Consider the following 22,595-nt stretch of genomic DNA (forward strand, 5'->3'; position numbering starts at 1 on the left):
GGTGAAACTGGCTGTTTGCTACTGGAAAATTGATTAAGTAACTGTACTCTTTGTTTTACTGTAACCATCTCTGCGTAAAAACAAATTGCATTGTCTAAGGGTATCAGCTTTCCCTGTTCCTTGGCTGTTTGCTCAAAATGTCACGGTTAGATCCGTGTTGAAACAAATAAGAGACACTGACCTTCAAAATGTCATGGTTAGATTCGTGTTTAAACAAATAAGAGACACTGATCTTCGAAATGTCACGGTTAGATCTGTGTTTAAACAAATAAGAGACACAGATCTACAAAATGTCACGGTTAGATCCGTGTTTAAACAAATAAGAGACACAGATCTTCAAAATGTCACGGTTAGATCCGTGTTTAAACAAATAAGAGACACTGACCTTCAAAATGTCACGGTTAGATCCGTGTTTAAACAAATAAGAGACACTGACCTTCAAAATGTCACGGTTAGATCCGTGTTTAAACAAATAAGAGACACTGACCTTCAAAATGTCACGGTTAGATTCGTGTTTAAACAAATAAGAGACACAGATCTTCAAAATGTCACGGTTAGATCCGTGTTTAAACAAATAAGAGACATTGACCTTCAAAATGTCACGGTTAGATCCGTGTTTAAACAAATAAGAGACACTGACCTTCAAAATGTCACGGTTAGATCCGTGTTTAAACAAATAAGAGACACTGACCTTCAAAATGTCACGGTTAGATCCGTGTTTAAACAAATAAGAGACACAGATCTTCAAAATGTCACGGTTAGATCCGTGTTTAAACAAATAAGAGACATTGACCTTCAAAATGTCACGGTTAGATCCGTGTTTAAACAAATAAGAGACACAGATCTTCAAAATGTCACGGTTAGATCCGTGTTTAAACAAATAAGAGACACTGACCTTCAAAATGTCACGGTTAGATCCGTGTTTAAACAAATAAGAGACACTGATCTTCAAAATGTTACGGCTCGATCCGTGTTCGCGACCTGAGCTCAAAACACAAAAGACACAAGGTGATGATGATGGTGGTGATGATGGTGGTGGTGATGATGGTGGTGGTGACGATGGTTGTGATGTTGACGACGGCGGTGTTGGCGCTGACGATAGCGATGGCGGCGGCGGCGGTGGCAAGGAGCCCGCTTGCAGGCCTGCCTCACGGCTCCGTGTGTCTTGGAGGCAGCGGCAGGCCGTCACCACCGCTGCTGCCTCGTCAGTGACGACCGCACATCTCGGCCAGCGACCTGCGGCCGTGCCTGGTGGCCGCGCCCGTGGCCCTGTGCAGCGCCAGCGTGTGGCCACCGCCCTCCTCCTCCTCGCTCACGACGAAGCCGACCGCGATCGCTGCCTCTCCTCCTCCCGATCCCTCCTCTTCCGACTCTCCCGAGCAAACGTGACGAAGGGCCAAAATGATGACGACGAGGAGGGGGACGATCATGAAGATGATGGTGAGGATGATGATGATCCACGGTAGACCACGTCCCGACTCCTCCGCTTCCTCCACTCCTCCTGCGAGTGGAGAGAGACGGCGTGGGCAGAGAGCGCGGAGAGAGAGCAGAGAGAGGGGAGAGAGTGGAGAGAGAGTGTGAGTGGAGAGAGATAGAGAGGAGAGAACGTGGAGAGTTGAGAGAGAGAGAGGACAGAGTGCAGACAGATAGAGAGGAGAGAGATAGAGAGGAGAAAGAGTGGAGAGAGGAGAGAGAGAGGAAAGAGTGGAGACAGATAGAGAGGAGAGCGAGTGGAGAGAGAGAGAGTGGTGAGTGGAGAGAGAGAGAGAGTGGTGAGTGGAGACAGATAGAGAGGAGAGAGAGTGGAGAGAGAGGTGAGTGGAGAGAGATAGGAGAGAGTGGAGAGAGAGTGGTGAGTGGAGAAAGAGTGGTGAGTGGAGAGAGAGTGGAGATAGAGTGGTGAGTGGAGAGAGATACAGAGGAGAGAGAGTGGAGAGAGTGGAGAGAGAGTGGTGAGTGGAGAGAGAGTAGAGAGAGAGTGGAGAGAGATTGGAGAGAGTGGTGAGTGGAGAGAGAGTGGAGAGAGTGGAGAGAGTGGAGAGTAGAGAGAGAGTGGAGAGAGTGGAGAGAGTAGAGAGAGTGGAGAGTGTGGAGAGAGTGGAGAGAGAGTGGAGAGAGAGTGGAGAGTGTGGAGAGAGAGTGGAGAGAGAGTGGAGAGAGAGTGGAGAGTGTGGAGAGAGTGGAGAGAGAGAGAGGCGTCTCTGCTAGTGGTATGTGAGAGAGAGAGACTCAGCGTCATCGCTGAGTCTCTCTCTCTCTCCTGCCACCCCGGTTACCTTCCACTGTGACCTTGACGGATCGCGACCTCACCAGGCCCGGCACGGAGTGCGGCGAGGTGACGCACCGGGAGCGGCCGTCGCCGCCGCTCCCCCCGGACGGCCTCGCGTGCCGCGGGGCCGGCGTGGCACCGCCGGACACCGCCTCCCCGGCCTGAGGCACGCAGAGCGCCGGGAAGGCGACGGCCGTGAGGCTCCACGGAGCGTCGAGCGCTCTCTCCGCTACACCACCCCCCCCCCCCCCCCGGAACGCTCACCGACACGCGAACGCTCACCGACACGCAACGACACGCCCACACGCGTCACCGCCAAGTGGCGGTGACGTCACCGCGGCGCTCGCGCCAGGCCGTGTGCACGTCGAGGCCACCACGTGGAGTGTCGAACGCCCGCGGGCAGGAGGTCACGAGGCAGACCCAGCAGGTGCCACGGTGCCATGGGTCGACTGAGATGCCTGGCACGGTGCACCACCTGTACCCCCTACTGTGCCACTCACCTCATTCTCATCTTCGTAAATGTCACCCACCACCATCACCACCGTCACCACCGTCACCACCACCGTCACCACCACCACCGTCACCACCACCACCGTCACCACCACCGTCACCACCACCGTCACCACCATCACCACCACCACCACCACCGTCACCAACGTCACCACCACCGTCACCACCGCCGTCTTTGTCTCCCCCGTGCTAGCGATGTTTACTACAAGTACTCATTAGAGGTTGAGTAGACCTAGGGGAGGCCCAGGACCGGTTCAGAAAATCGCTATCACTGCTGTTGGCTGTGAGCGGGAATCGAACTCAGGTGGTGGTGGTGGCACGGTGGTGGTGGCATGGTGGTGGTGGCACGGTGGTGGTGGTGGCACGCTGGTGGTGGTGGTGGTGGTGACGGTGGTGGTGGCACGCTGGTGGTGGTGGTGGCACGGTGGTGGTGGTGGTGGCACGGTGGTGGTGGCACGGTGGTGGTGGCGGTGGCACGGTGGTGGTGGCACGGTGGTGGCACGGTGGTTGTGGTGGTGGTGGCACGGTGGTGGTGGTGGTGGCACGGTGGTGGTGGCACGGTGGTGGTGGTGACGGTGGTGACGGTGGTGGTGGTGGCACGCTGGTGGTGGTGGCACGCTGGTGGTGGTGACGGTGGTGGTGGCACGCTGGTGGTGGTGGTGGCACGCTGGTGGTGGTGGTGGTGGCACGCTGGTGGTGGTGGTGGTGGTGGTTGTGGTGGTGGTGACACGGTGGTGGTGGCACGGTGGTGGTGGCATGGTGGTGGTGGTGGTGGCACGGTGATGGTGGCACGGTGGTGGTGGCATGGTGGTGGTGGTGGCACGGTGATGGTGGTGGTGGTGGTGGCACGGTGGTGGTGGTGGCACGGTGGTGGTGGTGGTGGCATGCTGGTGGTGGTGGTGACGGTGGTGACGGTGGTGGTGGTGGCACGCTGGTGGTGGCACGGTGGTGGTGGCACGGTGGTGGTGGTGGCACGCTGGTGGTGGCACGGTGGTGGCACGGTGGTGGCGGTGGCACGCTGGTGGTGGTGGTGGCACGGTGGTGGTGGTGGTGGTGCTGGCACGCTGGTGGTGGTGGCGGCACGGTGGTGGTGGCATGGTGGTGGTGGTGGTGGCACGGTGGTGGTGGTGGTGGCACGGTGGTGTTGGTGGCACGGTGGTGGTGGTGGTGTTGGTGGTGGTGGCACGGTGGTGGTGGTGGCACGGTGGTGGTGGTACGCTGGTGGTGGTGGTGGTGGTGATCGTGACACAGCGACTGGGTACCTCTGCGCACTTGTAGTCGGGTATCCCGGACGACGAGGGCGTGACCTGGGTCGCCCCGGCCGTGACCTGGGTCGCCCCGGCCGTGACCTGGGTCGCCCCGGCCGTGACCTGGGTCGCCCTGGCCGTGACCTGGGTCGCCCCGGCCGTGACCTGGGTCGCCCCGGCCGTGACCTGGGTCGCCTCGGCGGGGCCAAGCCTCACGTCTTCCGGGTCTGGCGAGAAGGACAGACGACAACCCCCCGCTGAAATCTCGATTTGAAGCTTTCGTGACTGCAAGGATTCATCTCCTTTGGTTCTTTCGGTAAAGTCACCACCACGTAGAATGAGAATAAAATAATAAATCGATAAAATAAAATAACGCGATAAAATTCTCACGACGTTTCGGGCACGACACAAGCGGCCTTCATCAGGTGAAGGGACGAGACTGTCTGGACTGATGCTCCTGTTGTTTGTGGAGTGACTCATGCAGCTGGAGCTCCAGCGCTGTCCTCCAGACAGTCTCGTCCCTTCACCTGACGAAGGCCGCTTGCGTCGTGGCCGAAACGTCGTGAGAATTTTCATCGCGTCATTTTATTTCATCGATTTATTATTTTCATTCTCATTCCACGCGGCGGCGGCGACTTTTACCGAAAGGACCGAAGAAGACGACCGCCCACTTACTCGCGGCCAAGCGGCGCCGTCCGCTCGCGACGTCCCCCCCGAGGAGCCGCCGGCGGAGGAATCCGCAGAGTCGCGGGGCTCTCGGCGTGTCCCAGACGTCCAAATCGGGGTCGCCTCCACCTCGTCTCGCGGTGACGACGACGACGACGACGATACAACGAGGTGGAACGGGTGGCACGAGGTGGGACGGGGTGGAACGACGATACAACGAGGTGGAACGAGGTGGAACGACGATACGAGGTGGAACGGGGTGGAACGGGGTGGAACGAGGTGGAACGAGCCGTCGCGCCCACCCCCACCGGGATTCCCCCAACGCGCGACGCGCGAGAGGCGACGGTTTAGCGCGAGGAAAGTCGTCCCCAGGCGACGTGGGTTCGACGCCTGGGCCAGGGCATCTCTCCTGCCTCGTAGCAGCAACAACAACAAAACAACAACAAAACAACAACAAAACAACAACAACAAAATAACAACAACACAACAACAAAACAACAACAACAAAACAATAACAACACAACAACAACAAAACAACAACAACTCAAATAGTACAACACACCATTCCGTCCCGGGATGCCACCTATTGTAGATGCCACTGGTTCTTCACGTTCTGCAGATGTAGAAGCCACTGGTTCTTCACGTTCTGCAGATGTAGAAGCCACTGGTTCTTCACGTTCTGTAGATGTAGAAGCCACTGGTTCTTCATGTTCTGTAGATGTAGATGCCACTGGTTCTTCACGTTCACTAGATGTAGATGCCACTGGTTCTTCACGTTCTACAGATGTAGATGCCACTGGTTCTTCATGTTCTACAGATGTAGATGCCACTGGTTCTTCACGTTCTACAGATGTAGATGCCACTAGTTCTTCGTGTTCTGCAGATGTAGATGCCACTAGTTCTTCGTGTTCTGCAGATGTAGATGCTACTGGTTTTTCATGTTCTACAGATGTAGATGCCACTAGTTCTTCGTGTTCTGCAGATGTAGATGCCACTGGTTCTTCACGTTCTCCAGATGTAGATGCCACTGGTTCTTCACGTTCTGTAGATGTAGAAACCACTGGTTCTGCACGTTCTGTAGATGTAGATGCCATTGGTTATTCATGTTCTGTAGATGTAGATGCCACTGGTTCTTCACGTTCTGTAGATGTAGATGCCACTGGTTCTTCACGTTCTGTAGATGTAGAAGCCACTGGTTCTACACGTTCTGTAGATGTAGAAGCCACTGGTTCTTCACGTTCTGCAGATGTAGATGCCACTGGTTCTTCACGTTCTGTAGATGCCACTGGTCTTCACGTTCTGTAGATGTAGATGCCACTGGTTCTTCACGTTCTGTAGATGTAGATGCCACTGGTTCTTCACGTTCTGTAGATGTAGATGCCACTGGTTCTTCACGTTCTGTAGATGTAGATGCCACTGGTTCTTCACGTTCTGCAGCTATAGATGCCACTGGTTCTTCACGTTCTGTAGATGTAGATGTCACTGGTTATTCACGTTCTGCAGATGTAGATGTCACTGGTTCTTAACGTTCAGTAGATGTAGATGTCACTGGTTCTTCACGTTCTGCAGATGTAGATGCCACTGGTTCTTCACGTTCTGTAGATGTAGATGTCACTGGTTCTTCACGTTCTGTAGATGTAGATGCCACTGGTTCTTCACGTTCTGCAGCTATAGATGCCACTGGTTCTTCACGTTCTGTAGATGTAGATGTCACTGGTTCTTCACGTTCTGCAGATGTAGATGCCACTGGTTCTTCACGTTCTGCAGATGTAGATGCCACTGGTTCTTCACGTTCTGTAGATGTAGATACCACTGGTTCTTCACGTTCTGTAGATGTAGATGCCACTGGTTCTTCACGTTCTACAGATGTAGATGCCACTGGTTCTTCACGTTCTGTAGATGTAGAAGCCACTGGTTCTTCACGTTCTGTAGATGTAGATGCCACTGGTTCTTCACGTTCTGTAGATGTAGATGTCACTGGTTCTTCACGTTCTGCAGATGTAGATGCCACTGGTTCTTCACGTTCAGTAGATGTAGATGACACTGGTTCTTCACGTTCTGCAGATGTAGATGCCACTGGTTCTTCACGTTCTGTAGATGTAGATGCCACTGGTTCTTCACGTTCTGCAGATGTAGATGCCACTGGTTCTTCACCTTCTTCAGATGTAGATGCCACTGGTTCTTCACGTTCTGCAGATGTAGATGCCACTGGTTCTTCGTGTTCTGCAGATGTAGATGCCACTGGTTCTTCACCTTCTGCAGATGTAGATGCCACTGGTTCTTCATGTTCTACAGGTGTAGATGCCACTGGTTCTTCACGTTCTACAGATGTAGATGCCACTGGTTCTTCACGTTCTCCAGATGTAGATGCAAGTGGTTCTTCATGTTCTGTAGATGCCACTGGATCTTCACTATCTATAGATGTAGAAGCCAGTGGTTCTTCACGTTCTGCAGATATAGATGTCACTGGTTTTTCACGTTCTGCATGTGTAGATGCCACTGGTTGTTCACGTTCTGCAGATGTAGATGCCACTGGTTCTTCACATTCTGTAGATGTAGATGCCACTGGTTCTTCACGTTCGGCAGATGTAGATGTCACTGGTTCTACACGTTCTGCAGATGTAGATGCCACTGGTTCTTCACGTTCTGCAAATGTAGATGCCACTGGTTCTTCACGTTCTTCAGATGTAGATGCCACTGGTTCTTCACGTTCTGCAGATGTAGATGCCACTGGTTCTTCGTGTTCTGCAGATGTAGATGCCACTGGTTCTTCACGTTCTGTAGATGTAGATGTCACTGGTTCTTCACGTTCTGTAGATGTAGATGCCACTGGTTCTTCACGTTCTGCAGCTATAGATGCCACTGGTTCTTCACGTTCTGTAGATGTAGATGTCACTGGTTCTTCACGTTCTGCAGATGTAGATGCCACTGGTTCTTCACGTTCTGTAGATGTAGATACCACTGGTTCTTCACGTTCTGTAGATGTAGATGCCACTGGTTCTTCACGTTCTACAGATGTAGATGCCACTGGTTCTTCACGTTCTGTAGATGTAGAAGCCACTGGTTCTTCACGTTCTGTAGATGTAGATGCCACTGGTTCTTCACGTTCTGTAGATGTAGATGTCACTGGTTCTTCACGTTCTGCAGATGTAGATGCCACTGGTTCTTCACGTTCAGTAGATGTAGATGACACTGGTTCTTCACGTTCTGCAGATGTAGATGCCACTGGTTCTTCACGTTCTGTAGATGTAGATGCCACTGGTTCTTCACGTTCTGCAGATGTAGATGCCACTGGTTCTTCACCTTCTTCAGATGTAGATGCCACTGGTTCTTCACGTTCTGCAGATGTAGATGCCACTGGTTCTTCGTGTTCTGCAGATGTAGATGCCACTGGTTCTTCACCTTCTGCAGATGTAGATGCCACTGGTTCTTCATGTTCTACAGGTGTAGATGCCACTGGTTCTTCACGTTCTACAGATGTAGATGCCACTGGTTCTTCACGTTCTCCAGATGTAGATGCAAGTGGTTCTTCATGTTCTGTAGATGCCACTGGATCTTCACTATCTATAGATGTAGAAGCCAGTGGTTCTTCACGTTCTGCAGATATAGATGTCACTGGTTTTTCACGTTCTGCATGTGTAGATGCCACTGGTTGTTCACGTTCTGCAGATGTAGATGCCACTGGTTCTTCACATTCTGTAGATGTAGATGCCACTGGTTCTTCACGTTCGGCAGATGTAGATGTCACTGGTTCTACACGTTCTGCAGATGTAGATGCCACTGGTTCTTCACGTTCTGCAAATGTAGATGCCACTGGTTCTTCACGTTCTTCAGATGTAGATGCCACTGGTTCTTCACGTTCTGCAGATGTAGATGCCACTGGTTCTTCGTGTTCTGCAGATGTAGATGCCACTGGTTCTTCGCGTTCTTCAGATGTAGATGCCTCTGGTTCTTCACGTTCTGTAGATTTAGATGCCACTGGTTCTTCACGTTCTGTAGATGTAGATGCCACTGGTTCTTCACGTTCTGCAGCTATAGATGCCACTGGTTCTTCACGTTCTGTAGATGTAGATGTCACTGGTTATTCACGTTCTGCAGATGTAGATGTCACTGGTTCTTCACGTTCAGTAGATGTAGATGTCACTGGTTCTTCACATTCTGCAGATGTAGATGCCACTGGTTCTTCACGTTCTGTAGATGTAGATGCCACTGGTTCTTCACGTTCTGTAGATGTAGATGCCACTGGTTCTTCACGTTCTGCAGCTACAGATGCCACTGGTTCTTCACGTTCTGTAGATGTAGATGTCACTGGTTCTTCACGTTCTGCAGATGTAGATGCCACTGGTTCTTCACGTTCAGTAGATGTAGATGTCACTGGTTCTTCACGTTCTGCAGATGTAGATGCCACTGGTTCTTCACGTTCTGTAGATGTAGATGCCACTGGTTCTTCACGTTCTGCAGATGTAGATGCCACTGGTTCTTCACCTTCTTCAGATGTAGATGCCACTGGTTCTTCACCTTCTGCAGATGTAGATGCCACTGGTTCTTCATGTTCTACAGGTGTAGATGCCACTGGTTCTTCACGTTCTACAGATGTAGATGCCACTGGTTCTTCACGTTCTGCAGATGTAGATGCCACTGGTTCTTCACGCTCTGCAGGTGTAGATGCCACTGGTTCTTCACGTTCTCCAGATGTAGATGCCAGTGGTTCTTCATGTTCTGTAGATGCCACTGGATCTTCACTATCTGTAGATGTAGATGTCACTGGTTCTTCACGTTCTGCAGATGTAGAAGCCAGTGGTTCTTCACGTTCTGCAGATGTAGAAGCCACTGGTTCTTCACGTTCTGTAGATGTAGAAGCCACTGGTTCTTCATGTTCTGTAGATGTAGATGCCACTGGTTCTTCACGTTCTACAGATGTAGATGCCACTGGTTCTTCATGTTCTACAGATGTAGATGCCACTGGTTCTTCACGTTCTACAGATGTAGATGCCACTAGTTCTTCGTGTTCTGCAGATGTAGAAGCCACTGGTTCTTCACGTTCTGTAGATGTAGAAGCCACTGGTTCTTCATGTTCTGTAGATGTAGATGCCACTGGTTCTTCACGTTCACTAGATGTAGATGCCACTGGTTCTTCACGTTCTACAGATGTAGATGCCACTGGTTCTTCATGTTCTACAGATGTAGATGCCACTGGTTCTTCACGTTCTACAGATGTAGATGCCACTAGTTCTTCGTGTTCTGCAGATGTAGATGCCACTAGTTCTTCGTGTTCTGCAGATGTAGATGCTACTGGTTTTTCATGTTCTACAGATGTAGATGCCACTAGTTCTTCGTGTTCTGCAGATGTAGATGCCACTGGTTCTTCACGTTCTCCAGATGTAGATGCCACTGGTTCTTCACGTTCTGTAGATGTAGAAACCACTGGTTCTGCACGTTCTGTAGATGTAGATGCCATTGGTTATTCATGTTCTGTAGATGTAGATGCCACTGGTTCTTCACGTTCTGTAGATGTAGATGCCACTGGTTCTTCACGTTCTGTAGATGTAGAAGCCACTGGTTCTACACGTTCTGTAGATGTAGAAGCCACTGGTTCTTCACGTTCTGCAGATGTAGATGCCACTGGTTCTTCACGTTCTGTAGATGCCACTGGTCTTCACGTTCTGTAGATGTAGATGCCACTGGTTCTTCACGTTCTGTAGATGTAGATGCCACTGGTTCTTCACGTTCTGTAGATGTAGATGCCACTGGTTCTTCACGTTCTGTAGATGTAGATGCCACTGGTTCTTCACGTTCTGCAGCTATAGATGCCACTGGTTCTTCACGTTCTGTAGATGTAGATGTCACTGGTTATTCACGTTCTGCAGATGTAGATGTCACTGGTTCTTAACGTTCAGTAGATGTAGATGTCACTGGTTCTTCACGTTCTGCAGATGTAGATGCCACTGGTTCTTCACGTTCTGTAGATGTAGATGTCACTGGTTCTTCACGTTCTGTAGATGTAGATGCCACTGGTTCTTCACGTTCTGCAGCTATAGATGCCACTGGTTCTTCACGTTCTGTAGATGTAGATGTCACTGGTTCTTCACGTTCTGCAGATGTAGATGCCACTGGTTCTTCACGTTCTGCAGATGTAGATGCCACTGGTTCTTCACGTTCTGTAGATGTAGATACCACTGGTTCTTCACGTTCTGTAGATGTAGATGCCACTGGTTCTTCACGTTCTACAGATGTAGATGCCACTGGTTCTTCACGTTCTGTAGATGTAGAAGCCACTGGTTCTTCACGTTCTGTAGATGTAGATGCCACTGGTTCTTCACGTTCTGTAGATGTAGATGTCACTGGTTCTTCACGTTCTGCAGATGTAGATGCCACTGGTTCTTCACGTTCAGTAGATGTAGATGACACTGGTTCTTCACGTTCTGCAGATGTAGATGCCACTGGTTCTTCACGTTCTGTAGATGTAGATGCCACTGGTTCTTCACGTTCTGCAGATGTAGATGCCACTGGTTCTTCACCTTCTTCAGATGTAGATGCCACTGGTTCTTCACGTTCTGCAGATGTAGATGCCACTGGTTCTTCGTGTTCTGCAGATGTAGATGCCACTGGTTCTTCACCTTCTGCAGATGTAGATGCCACTGGTTCTTCATGTTCTACAGGTGTAGATGCCACTGGTTCTTCACGTTCTACAGATGTAGATGCCACTGGTTCTTCACGTTCTCCAGATGTAGATGCAAGTGGTTCTTCATGTTCTGTAGATGCCACTGGATCTTCACTATCTATAGATGTAGAAGCCAGTGGTTCTTCACGTTCTGCAGATATAGATGTCACTGGTTTTTCACGTTCTGCATGTGTAGATGCCACTGGTTGTTCACGTTCTGCAGATGTAGATGCCACTGGTTCTTCACATTCTGTAGATGTAGATGCCACTGGTTCTTCACGTTCGGCAGATGTAGATGTCACTGGTTCTACACGTTCTGCAGATGTAGATGCCACTGGTTCTTCACGTTCTGCAAATGTAGATGCCACTGGTTCTTCACGTTCTTCAGATGTAGATGCCACTGGTTCTTCACGTTCTGCAGATGTAGATGCCACTGGTTCTTCGTGTTCTGCAGATGTAGATGCCACTGGTTCTTCACGTTCTGTAGATGTAGATGTCACTGGTTCTTCACGTTCTGTAGATGTAGATGCCACTGGTTCTTCACGTTCTGCAGCTATAGATGCCACTGGTTCTTCACGTTCTGTAGATGTAGATGTCACTGGTTCTTCACGTTCTGCAGATGTAGATGCCACTGGTTCTTCACGTTCTGCAGATGTAGATGCCACTGGTTCTTCACGTTCTGTAGATGTAGATACCACTGGTTCTTCACGTTCTGTAGATGTAGATGCCACTGGTTCTTCACGTTCTACAGATGTAGATGCCACTGGTTCTTCACGTTCTGTAGATGTAGAAGCCACTGGTTCTTCACGTTCTGTAGATGTAGATGCCACTGGTTCTTCACGTTCTGTAGATGTAGATGTCACTGGTTCTTCACGTTCTGCAGATGTAGATGCCATTGGTTCTTCACGTTCAGTAGATGTAGATGACACTGGTTCTTCACGTTCTGCAGATGTAGATGCCACTGGTTCTTCACGTTCTGTAGATGTAGATGCCACTGGTTCTTCACGTTCTGCAGATGTAGATGCCACTGGTTCTTCACCTTCTTCAGATGTAGATGCCACTGGTTCTTCACGTTCTGCAGATGTAGATGCCACTGGTTCTTCGTGTTCTGCAGATGTAGATGCCACTGGTTCTTCACCTTCTGCAGATGTAGATGCCACTGGTTCTTCATGTTCTACAGGTGTAGATGCCACTGGTTCTTCACGTTCTACAGATGTAGATGCCACTGGTTCTTCACGTTCTCCAGATGTAGATGCAAGTGGTTCTTCATGTTCTGTAGATGCCACTGGATCTTCACTATCTATAGATGTAGAAGCCAGTGGTTCTTCACGTTCTGCAGATATAGATGTCACTGGTTTTTCACGTTCTGCATGTGTAGATGCCACTGGTTGTTCACGTTCTGCAGATGTAGATGCCACTGGTTCTTCACATTCTGTAGATGTAGATGCCACTGGTTCTTCACGTTCGGCAGATGTAGATGTCACTGGTTCTACACGTTCTGCAGATGTAGATGCCACTGGTTCTTCACGTTCTGCAAATGTAGATGCCACTGGTTCTTCACGTTCTTCAGATGTAGATGCCACTGGTTCTTCACGTTCTGCAGATGTAGATGCCACTGGTTCTTCGTGTTCTGCAGATGTAGATGCCACTGGTTCTTCGCGTTCTTCAGATGTAGATGCCTCTGGTTCTTCACGTTCTGTAGATGTAGATGCCACTGGTTCTTCACGTTCTGTAGATGTAGATGCCACTGGTTCTTCACGTTCTGCAGCTATAGATGCCACTGGTTCTTCACGTTCTGTAGATGTAGATGTCACTGGTTATTCACGTTCTGCAGATGTAGATGTCACTGGTTCTTCACGTTCAGTAGATGTAGATGTCACTGGTTCTTCACATTCTGCAGATGTAGATGCCACTGGTTCTTCACGTTCTGTAGATGTAGATGCCACTGGTTCTTCACGTTCTGTAGATGTAGATGCCACTGGTTCTTCACGTTCTGCAGCTATAGATGCCACTGGTTCTTCACGTTCTGTAGATGTAGATGTCACTGGTTCTTCACGTTCTGCAGATGTAGATGCCACTGGTTCTTCACGTTCAGTAGATGTAGATGTCACTGGTTCTTCACGTTCTGCAGATGTAGATGCCACTGGTTCTTCACGTTCTGTAGATGTAGATGCCACTGGTTCTTCACGTTCTGCAGATGTAGATGCCACTGGTTCTTCACCTTCTTCAGATGTAGATGCCACTGGTTCTTCACCTTCTGCAGATGTAGATGCCACTGGTTCTTCATGTTCTACAGGTGTAGATGCCACTGGTTCTTCACGTTCTACAGATGTAGATGCCACTGGTTCTTCACGTTCTGCAGATGTAGATGCCACTGGTTCTTCACGCTCTGCAGGTGTAGATGCCACTGGTTCTTCACGTTCTCCAGATGTAGATGCCAGTGGTTCTTCATGTTCTGTAGATGCCACTGGATCTTCACTATCTGTAGATGTAGATGTCACTGGTTCTTCACGTTCTGCAGATGTAGAAGCCAGTGGTTCTTCACGTTCTGCAGATATAGATGTCACTGGTTTTTCACGTTCTGCAGGTGTAGATGCCACTGGTTGTTCACGTTCTGCAGATGTAGATGCCACTCGTTCTTCACATTCTGTAGATGTAGATGCCACTGGTTCTTCACGTTCGGCAGATGTAGATGTCACTGGTTCTACATGTTCTGCAGATGTAGAAGCCACTGGTTCTTCACGTTCTGCAAATGTAGATGCCACTGGTTCTTCACGTTCTTCAGATGTAGATGCCACTGGTTCTTCACGTTCTGCAGATGTAGATGCCACTGGTTCTTCGTGTTCTGCAGATGTAGATGCCACTGGTTCTTCGCGTTCTTCAGATGTAGATTCCTCTGGTTCTTCACGTTCTGTAGATGTAGATGCCACTGGTTCTTCACGTTCTGTAGATGTAGATGCCACTGGTCTTCACATTCTACAGATGTAGATGCCACTGATTCTTCACATTCTGCAGATGTAGATGCCTCTGGTTCTTCACGTTCTGTAGATGTAGATGCCACTGGTTGTTCATGTTCTACAGATGTAAAAGCCACCACCGCCATCTATTGCGTGGCGGTTGAACTTACAACTCTCGTTCCGAACAGGCAACTGGACTTACAAACAGGTTTGAGCGTCTCTCTGAACGTTCAAAAGTCAAATGTTCATAGGTAGTGGTAGTCTCTGTGTTTAATTTGACCTTAACCCAATAAGATGGTCCGTCAGGCATGTATTTTTTGTTGTGCACATCACACACATGTCTGTTGTGCACGTCACACTCATCCCTTGTGCACCGGCGTCTGCCTGGTGTCCCGTGTACTCACAATGCAGCCCCACGTGGATCGTCTCCGAGGCAAAGGCCTCGCTCCTGCCGCCCGGCATCGTGTAGTTCACCACGCAGCGGTACCCGGCTCCCACATCCTGCTCCTCCGGTTTGTAGCTCAGGACGGATGTCACGGCGAAGGTGCCGTTGGCCTCCGTCGCTACCGTCCGCGTCACTTTCACGTCTAGCCACGCGCACGCACGCAAAGACAAAGATCCCCCGTGTGGACTTCAACAGACCGTTGGGACAAGTGCTGTTAGCGAGTGGCAGCCCGGCACGACACGCGAGGGGGTGGGCGGCCAGCACCACGCCCTGCCAGCTTTGTCCCCGCGGCGCTAGCGATGTTTACTCACTGCACCACGTAATAGTATACACTACGCAATACACGGCACTATAGCAGACGTATTCACCAACAGATACATTAACCGACAGATACATTCACCAGCAGATATATTCACCAGCAGATACACTAACCAACAGATATATTCACCAACAGATACATTAACCAACAGATACATTCACCAGCAGATATATTCACCGGCAGACACATTAACCAACAGATATATTCACCAGCAGATATACTTACCAGGTGATGGCAACAGGGGCAGGGAAGCCTTGTACCAGGTGATGTGGGGCTCTGGGTAAGCGTTGTGCACGAAACATTTACCAATCTGCACGAGAGGGAAACAGACCAACACACACAACAAAGAACCCCTGTATAGCCTTAACAGACTGTAGGGGCAAGTGCTGTTAGCGAGCACCTATAAAGGCCGGAACGGTACACGAGGGGGTGGGTGGCCAGCACCACGCCCGACCGCCTTTGTCTCCCTAGTGGCAATGTTTACACACCGCACCAGGTACTCATTTGAGGCTGAGTCGACCTAGGGGAGGTCCGGGACCGGTTCAGATAATCGTCACTGGTGTTGGCCGTGAGCGGGAATCGAACCCGGATCGCCAGGTTCATAGCGCAGTGCGCTAACCGCTACACTACCGCTCCTCACTCACACAGAGACACTCACACAGAGACACTCACACAGAGAGACACACATAGAGACACACAGAGACACTCACACACAGAAACACACACAGACCAACACACACAACAAAGACAAAGAACCCATGTATAGCCTTAACAGACTGTAGGGGCAAGTGCTGTTAGCGAGCACCTATGAAGGCCAGAACGGCACACGAGGGGGTGGGTGGCCAGCACCACGCCCGGTCGCCTTTGTCTCCCCGGTGCTGGCGATGTTTTTACGCACCGCACCAGGTATTTGAGGCCGAGTCGACCTAGGGGAGGCACAGGAACCGGTTCAGATCATCGTCACCGGTATTGGCCGTGAGCGGGAATCGAACCCGGGTTGCCAGGGTAGTAGCGTTATCCACGTCGGGATCGAACCCACGACCTCCTGCGTACCAGGCGAGGTAGTCAACATCCCCCTAACCAAAACTAAACCACGTTTGAATCTACGCACGAATCGGTGGCGTCTACAGCACAGCCGTTGGCGTGCGGCCGTTTTCGCGAAGGGGACGCCGTGAAGGTTAAAAAAAAGAACAACCCTTAAATGACCGTCAGCAGACGGCGCAACAGGAATTTGAAATAAAAAAATGTCAACGTATTCTAGATTTAAAGCTTTCGTGACTGCAAGGATCTCCATACTCTTTGGTTCTATTCGGTAAAGTCACCACGTAGCGGCCGTCACCACGTAGCGGCCTCACGGAGATGGAGATCGCCGCATGGCCACCTGCCACGATCACCGCACGCAGACTCCTAGTGTAGTGTATAGTGTAGTGTATAGTAGTGTATAATGTAGTGTATAGTGTAGTGTATAGTGTAGTGTACAGTGTAGTGTACAGTGTAGTGTATAGTGTAGTGTATAGTGTAGTGTACAGTGTAGTGTATAGTGTAGTGTACAGTGTAGTGTATGGTGTAGTGTATAGTGTAGTGTATAGTGTAGTGTGTAGTAGTGTATAGTGTAGTGTATAGTAGTGTAGTGTATAGTGTAGTGTATAGTAGTGTAGTGTATAGTAGTGTAGTGTATAGTAGTGTAGTGTATAGTGTAGTATACAGTAGCGATGCCCCCCCTGTGTGCTGCGGTGTGACGACGTACACGATGGCGATTATCACCTTGCAAGGAGAAGGAGGCGAGGAGGAGGAGGAGCACCACCAGACACCATGGCAACATTTGGTCGGCACCGTCCTCGCCGCAGATTGTGGAGCCGTCAAACCACCGTGGCCTTCCCGTCGCTAGTCCTAGTGTAAGTATTAAACGCGACGCATTTCACGATACAGGTCGAGCGGTCCTCCACTCATGACGGAGATGCGTTACGACGACCCTCATCGCAGGTCTAAAATATCGTTAAGTCTAAGATGGCCCTAGCCTACCCGGGAGTCTTAAAGAATGGTGAAAATTTAGCAAGACAGAGTAATTTACAGTACCGTACTGTGTAAACTATATACTGTATTGCACAGTAAAATTTAAAGTAAAAAACAAGGTAAATTCTTAGCCTACCTATGTGAACTGCAATTTCATAGAAAGTGTTTTCAGGAAACAATCCTCTGCTATAAAAACTTTCAACATGCATTAAACGTATGTAACCCTAAAATGAAATCGCTAAAGCTATGTTATCATACACGCATTGAACGTATCGTAACGTATCATATTGTACTGGACTCACCAAGATTCTGTCCGTCGTCTGCACACTTGAATGATGTTAGGTTGTTGATGGCCACATTAACTTAGTTGTTGGAAGAGGAGGATGGCGATGATCAAGTTACAGTCTCATACCTCGTAGCACGCTGCTGCGTTTGCCTGCCGCGCAAAATTAAAAATATTTTGCTATTTTGTCATATTGCTATCGCCATCGTAACTGTGGTGCCACCACAGCGGAGCAACTCCGCCGGCTATACCCTCTCCTCGCACCCCCCTCCCCATCCCACGAACGCACGCACGCCCCACTAAACACCCGCATGTACCCCCGTAGGGTCGCGAGGAGGGATCACCTGGTGCGATGGGTTTTCACCCGAGGACCCCACTAGCAGGGACGTTCCACGGTTTCCCCGGACCAGGAAATTGGCCGAGCCCCCCAGACCGGATTACATGGCGCCCCCCCCCCCCCCAAGAAGGGGGCATAGAGCTTTACAGGCCGGCCGCGATGAAGCATACACAGCACGGGGGGGTGGGACCTTCAGCCAGTACCCAGCGGTAGGGTAAACAGTGGGGTGGGAGGGAAAAGCCCCTAGGCAGATAAGAAGTTGACTTAAGTTGGAGGGAACGAGGGGATTATCGATGAGTCAACGGCGAGGAACGCAGGTACAGAGACAATGGGAAGGGGGGGGATGACGCGACCCCCCCCCACCCAACGGCCAGAGCGCTCAAAACGTCCGTAAAGAGGATTCGATTGGATGCGCAGGATGACGTCATGTGACCCGGGGGTTAAGGGGCTTTGGAGACATAAGGGGGCCGGAGGGGCGGATTGAATCAGAGTTCTTCTGGAGCGGCGGGAGAGACCAGCCGTCCTCAGCGTCCGTTCGACGCCTGCAGGGTGGAGCTGGAAACGGTCGGCCAGAAAAAGTCCCCGAGGCGAGCATCTTCCCCAGCCCCCATCGGGCAGCTGAAGAGGTGAGTGGGTACGGGAAAGGGGGGCCTATTCAGTCAGCTCGAGCTTGGGGGATAGACGCACTCTGCGACGGGTAAGTGATAGGAGGAAGGGTGCTGGCTGGAGGGGGCCATAAACGGGGGTTCACTATTCGCTCCGGGAAATAAATCTTAGCACAGACTGACGCTGTGACGCGTGGTGCCATGTGTGCGTCTGTGAAGAGCGGTGGGAGAGCGGTCGGCGCAACGACGGTGTGTGGGTGACTTTAATCGGCATAGGCAAGACGCGCACGAACACAAATAAATAATTAATTAGAGGGACGCTTGAACGCGCCCGCGAGCGTAGCGTAGCGCGCAGAGAGTAATTAATTATTGATTCCGAGCGACGTTGGCTTGTTGACACAATGGCTTAGCAGAAGTAATTAATTAACTCTAAACAGCCGGCCAGTCAAACCATTACGTCATCCACGCGGTTAGGCCACACGGAGTGGGGGAATCACGCGGCGCCTAATCAACCCCTAGGCGGGCTGGGCCAGCCGCTAGCTATGTCGGTCCGAGAGACACAAACGCGGAGGGGACGGGGGTGGGGGAGGCAAACACCCCCCCCCCCCCGCGCGTGGAGGGGGAGGGGGGTACCAGCCCCCACCCATTAGACGTGGCGCCCCCCCCCGCTCGTGGTGAGTGAGATCAGCCCCCACGTAATGGGGAGTGGGGAGGGGGGCACTAGCCCCCACATAACATCTAAATATCGTAAGTCGGACCGTCGTAAGTCGGGGACCACCTGTATAGAGACCACACACACCACACATTATGATAGAGAACACATTATTATTTATATAGAGACCACACACACACACAACACATTATTATTATAGAGAGACCCCCCACACACACACATATTCTACAAACAAAATGAAGGTACCCCCATGGGTTCTCCCTTATCAGTGGTACCAAATGTTTTCAATGAGAAATTTGAAACAGATGCCATCCAGCCATCCACCCTACGTCCTTCCTTGTGGAAGAGATACGTAGATGACACTTTCGTCATTTGGCCGCATGGCCTGCCAGCACTGAACCATTTTTTCAACCACATAATTTCCATACACCCATCCATCAAATTCACCATGGAAGTGGAGAATGACGATAAGCTACCATTCCTGGATGTTTTGATCGAGGAGAGGCCTGATGGCTCATTGGGACATTGCATCTGCAGGAAAGCCATCCACACGGGTTCCTTTCTAAAGCCTGATTCCCAACACCATCCGGCCCAGAAGAATTCTCCCATTAAATCACTACACTATAGGGCAACACTGCATCTCCGACCAACATCACCGAGCCAGTGAACTGGAGCACGTACACAAGGCCCTCAAGGTGAATGGATACTCAGGCCGCACAATGAACGGGACGGATGAACGAGACGAACAGGAACAGGAACGAATGGGACTAATGAACGGGACGGATGAACGGGACGAACAGGAACAGGAACGAATGTGACTAATGAACGGGACGGATGAACGAGACGAACAAACAGGAACAGGAACGAATGGGACTAATGAACGAGACGGATGAACGAGACGAACAGGAACAGGAACGAATGGGACTAATGACCGGGACGGATGAACGAGACGAACAGTAACAGGAACGAATGGGACTAATGAATGGGAGGGATGAACAGGAACAGGAACGAATCAGACTAATGAATGAGACAGATGAACAAGGTGAACAGGAACAGGAACGAATGTGACTAATGAACGGGACGGATGAATGAGACGAACAGGAACAGGAATGAATGGGACTAATGACCGGGAGGGATGAACGAGACGAACAGGAACAGGAATGAATGGGACTAATGACCGGGAGGGATGAACAGGAACAGGAACGCAGCTTTGGCGACAGGCTCCGCGACATCGCGAACGCGGTGGAGGCCGCAAGCGGCGAGCGAGGACGCAGGAGGCGGAACGACGCCGCCATTGACACAAATAAACGCGCGGCGGTGGCGAGATTGGAGATTGTATCGCCGCGGTGAAAACACTACAACTACGACCGCAACAACATCGTCAACAACAACAACGTCGTCAACAACAACATCGTCAACAACATCGTAAACAACAACGTCGTCAACAACGTCAACAACAACGTCGTCAACAACATCGTCAACAACAACATCGTCAACAACATCAACATCGTCAACAACAACATCGTCAACAACGTCAACAACATCGTCGTCAACAACATCGTCAACAACAACATCAACAACATCGTCAACAACATCGTCAACAACGTCAACATCGTCGTCAACAACAACATCGTCGTCAACAACAACAACATCGTCAACAACAACCAACATCGTCAACAACAACATCGTCAACAACATCATCCTCAACAACAACATCATCGTCAACAACATCGTCAACAACATCGTCAACAACGCCAACAACATCGTCAACAACCTCGTCAACAACATCGTCAACAACATCGTCAACAACAACAACATTAACATCGTCAACAACAACATCGTCAACAACGTCAACAACATCGTTGTCAACAACATCGTCAACAACAACATCGTCAACATCAACAACATCGTCAACAACGTCAACAACATCGTCGTCAACAACATCATCGTCAACAACAACAACATCGTCAACAACAACCAACATCGTCAACAACAACATCGTCAACAACAACATCCTCAACAACAACATCAACAACATCGTCAACAACAAAAACGTCAACAACAACATCGTCAACGACAACATCGTCAACAACAACATCGTCAACAACATCAACAACAACATCAACAACATCAACAACATCGTCAACAACAACATCGTCAACAACATCGTCAACAACATCGTCAACAACATCAACAACAACATCGTCGTCAACAACATCGTCAACAACATCAACAACAACATCATCAACAACAACATCAACAACATCGTCAACAACATCAACAACAATGTCGTCAACAACATCGTCAACAACAACGTCGTCAACAACAACATTGTCAACAACAACAACATCGTCAACAACATCGTCAACAACATCGTCAACAACATCAACAACATCAACAACATCGTCAACAACATCGTCAACAACATCAACAACATCGTCAACAACATCAACAACAATGTCGTCAACAACAACATTGTCAACAACGTCAACAACAACATCGTCAACAACATCAACGACGTCGTGAGCGGCCACAGAGAGTGGCGGCGGGACGCTCGGAGCGAGCGGAATCCGAGCAGCGACAGCTGAAGGTGCCCCAAGTAGCTCAAGGAGTTGGGGGGTTGGGGGGGAGCCCGGATTGATGGCAAAGGTAGGAGCTGAATCAGACGTCAAAAATATACAGCAGCAGCAGGCATTGTCAGGGTCTCGATAGAACCCACAACCTCCTGTAGACCATGCGAGGTGGTCAACATCTCATAGCCACCGTGATAATGATGAGAGACAGACTACAAATATACAGCAGCAGTAGCAGGCATCGTCAGGGTCTGAATAGAACCCACGACCTCCTGCCTACCAGGCAAGGTAGTTAACATCTCATAGCCACCATGATGATGATGAGAGACACACAGACTATAAATATACAGCAGCAGCAGGCATCGTCAGGGTCTGGCTAAAACTCACGACCTCCTGTATACCATAGGAGGTAGTCAACATCTCATAGGCACCGTGATGCTGAGAGACACAGACTACAAATATACAGCAGCAGCAGGCATAGTCAGGGTCTGGATAGAACCCACGACTTCCTGTATACCAAGCGAGGTAGTTAACATCTCATAGCCACCGTGATGATGAGAGAGACACAGACTACAAATATACAGCAGCAGCAGGCATAGTCAGGGTCTGGATAGAACCCACGACTTCCTGTACACCAGGCGAGGTAGTTAACATCTCATAGGCACCGTGATGACAACAACAACCACAAGACAACTTTAGATTAAGGCCATCAGTCTAACTAACAACAAACAGTGACGAGGTGGTGGCAAAAAAATCGCAGACGTTAGCTGAATGTGTGTCGGGGGAGGGGGGTTGGGGAGAAAGTTAATGAGTTTATATTTAAACAAACTTTGTTATAACAACTCCGCCACCGCCGCCACCACCACCGCCGTGAACTTCACCGCAATGCTGAACTCCACGCGACCTAAGGGACCGCGGTGATTTGCGGCTCAATGTCAGTTTCTGAACTCCACGCGACCTAAGGGACCGCGGTGATTTGCGGCTCAACGTCAGTTGCTGAGCTCCACGCGACCCCAGGAAGTGCCCCCCCCCCCTCG

At 50.2% G+C, this 22,595-nt stretch overlaps 1 protein-coding gene across 1 annotated transcript; it reads right to left on the reverse strand.

The window, feature by feature from the left end:
• Positions 1–701: 701 nt before the first annotated feature.
• Positions 702–22,473, reverse strand: LOC142908888 (uncharacterized). Its single transcript, XM_076059537.1, has 8 exons — positions 22,388–22,473; positions 17,390–17,523; positions 16,839–16,964; positions 15,300–15,384; positions 14,715–14,897; positions 4,042–4,253; positions 2,277–2,430; positions 702–1,501 (listed from the first exon to the last, which is right to left on the reverse strand). The coding sequence occupies exons 5-8, from the start codon at positions 14,770–14,772 to the stop codon at positions 1,206–1,208; spliced, it is 720 nt and encodes a 239-aa protein (XP_075915652.1). The 5' UTR covers positions 14,773–14,897; positions 15,300–15,384; positions 16,839–16,964; positions 17,390–17,523; positions 22,388–22,473; the 3' UTR covers positions 702–1,205.
• Positions 22,474–22,595: the final 122 nt, after the last annotated feature.

Source organism: Petromyzon marinus, unplaced genomic scaffold (genome assembly GCF_048934315.1).
Source record: "Petromyzon marinus isolate PM22_M1 ecotype Great Lakes invasive population unplaced genomic scaffold, UKy_Petmar_22M1.pri1.0 PM_G_Scaffold_109, whole genome shotgun sequence".
Classification (NCBI taxonomy): domain Eukaryota; kingdom Metazoa; phylum Chordata; class Hyperoartia; order Petromyzontiformes; family Petromyzontidae; genus Petromyzon; species Petromyzon marinus.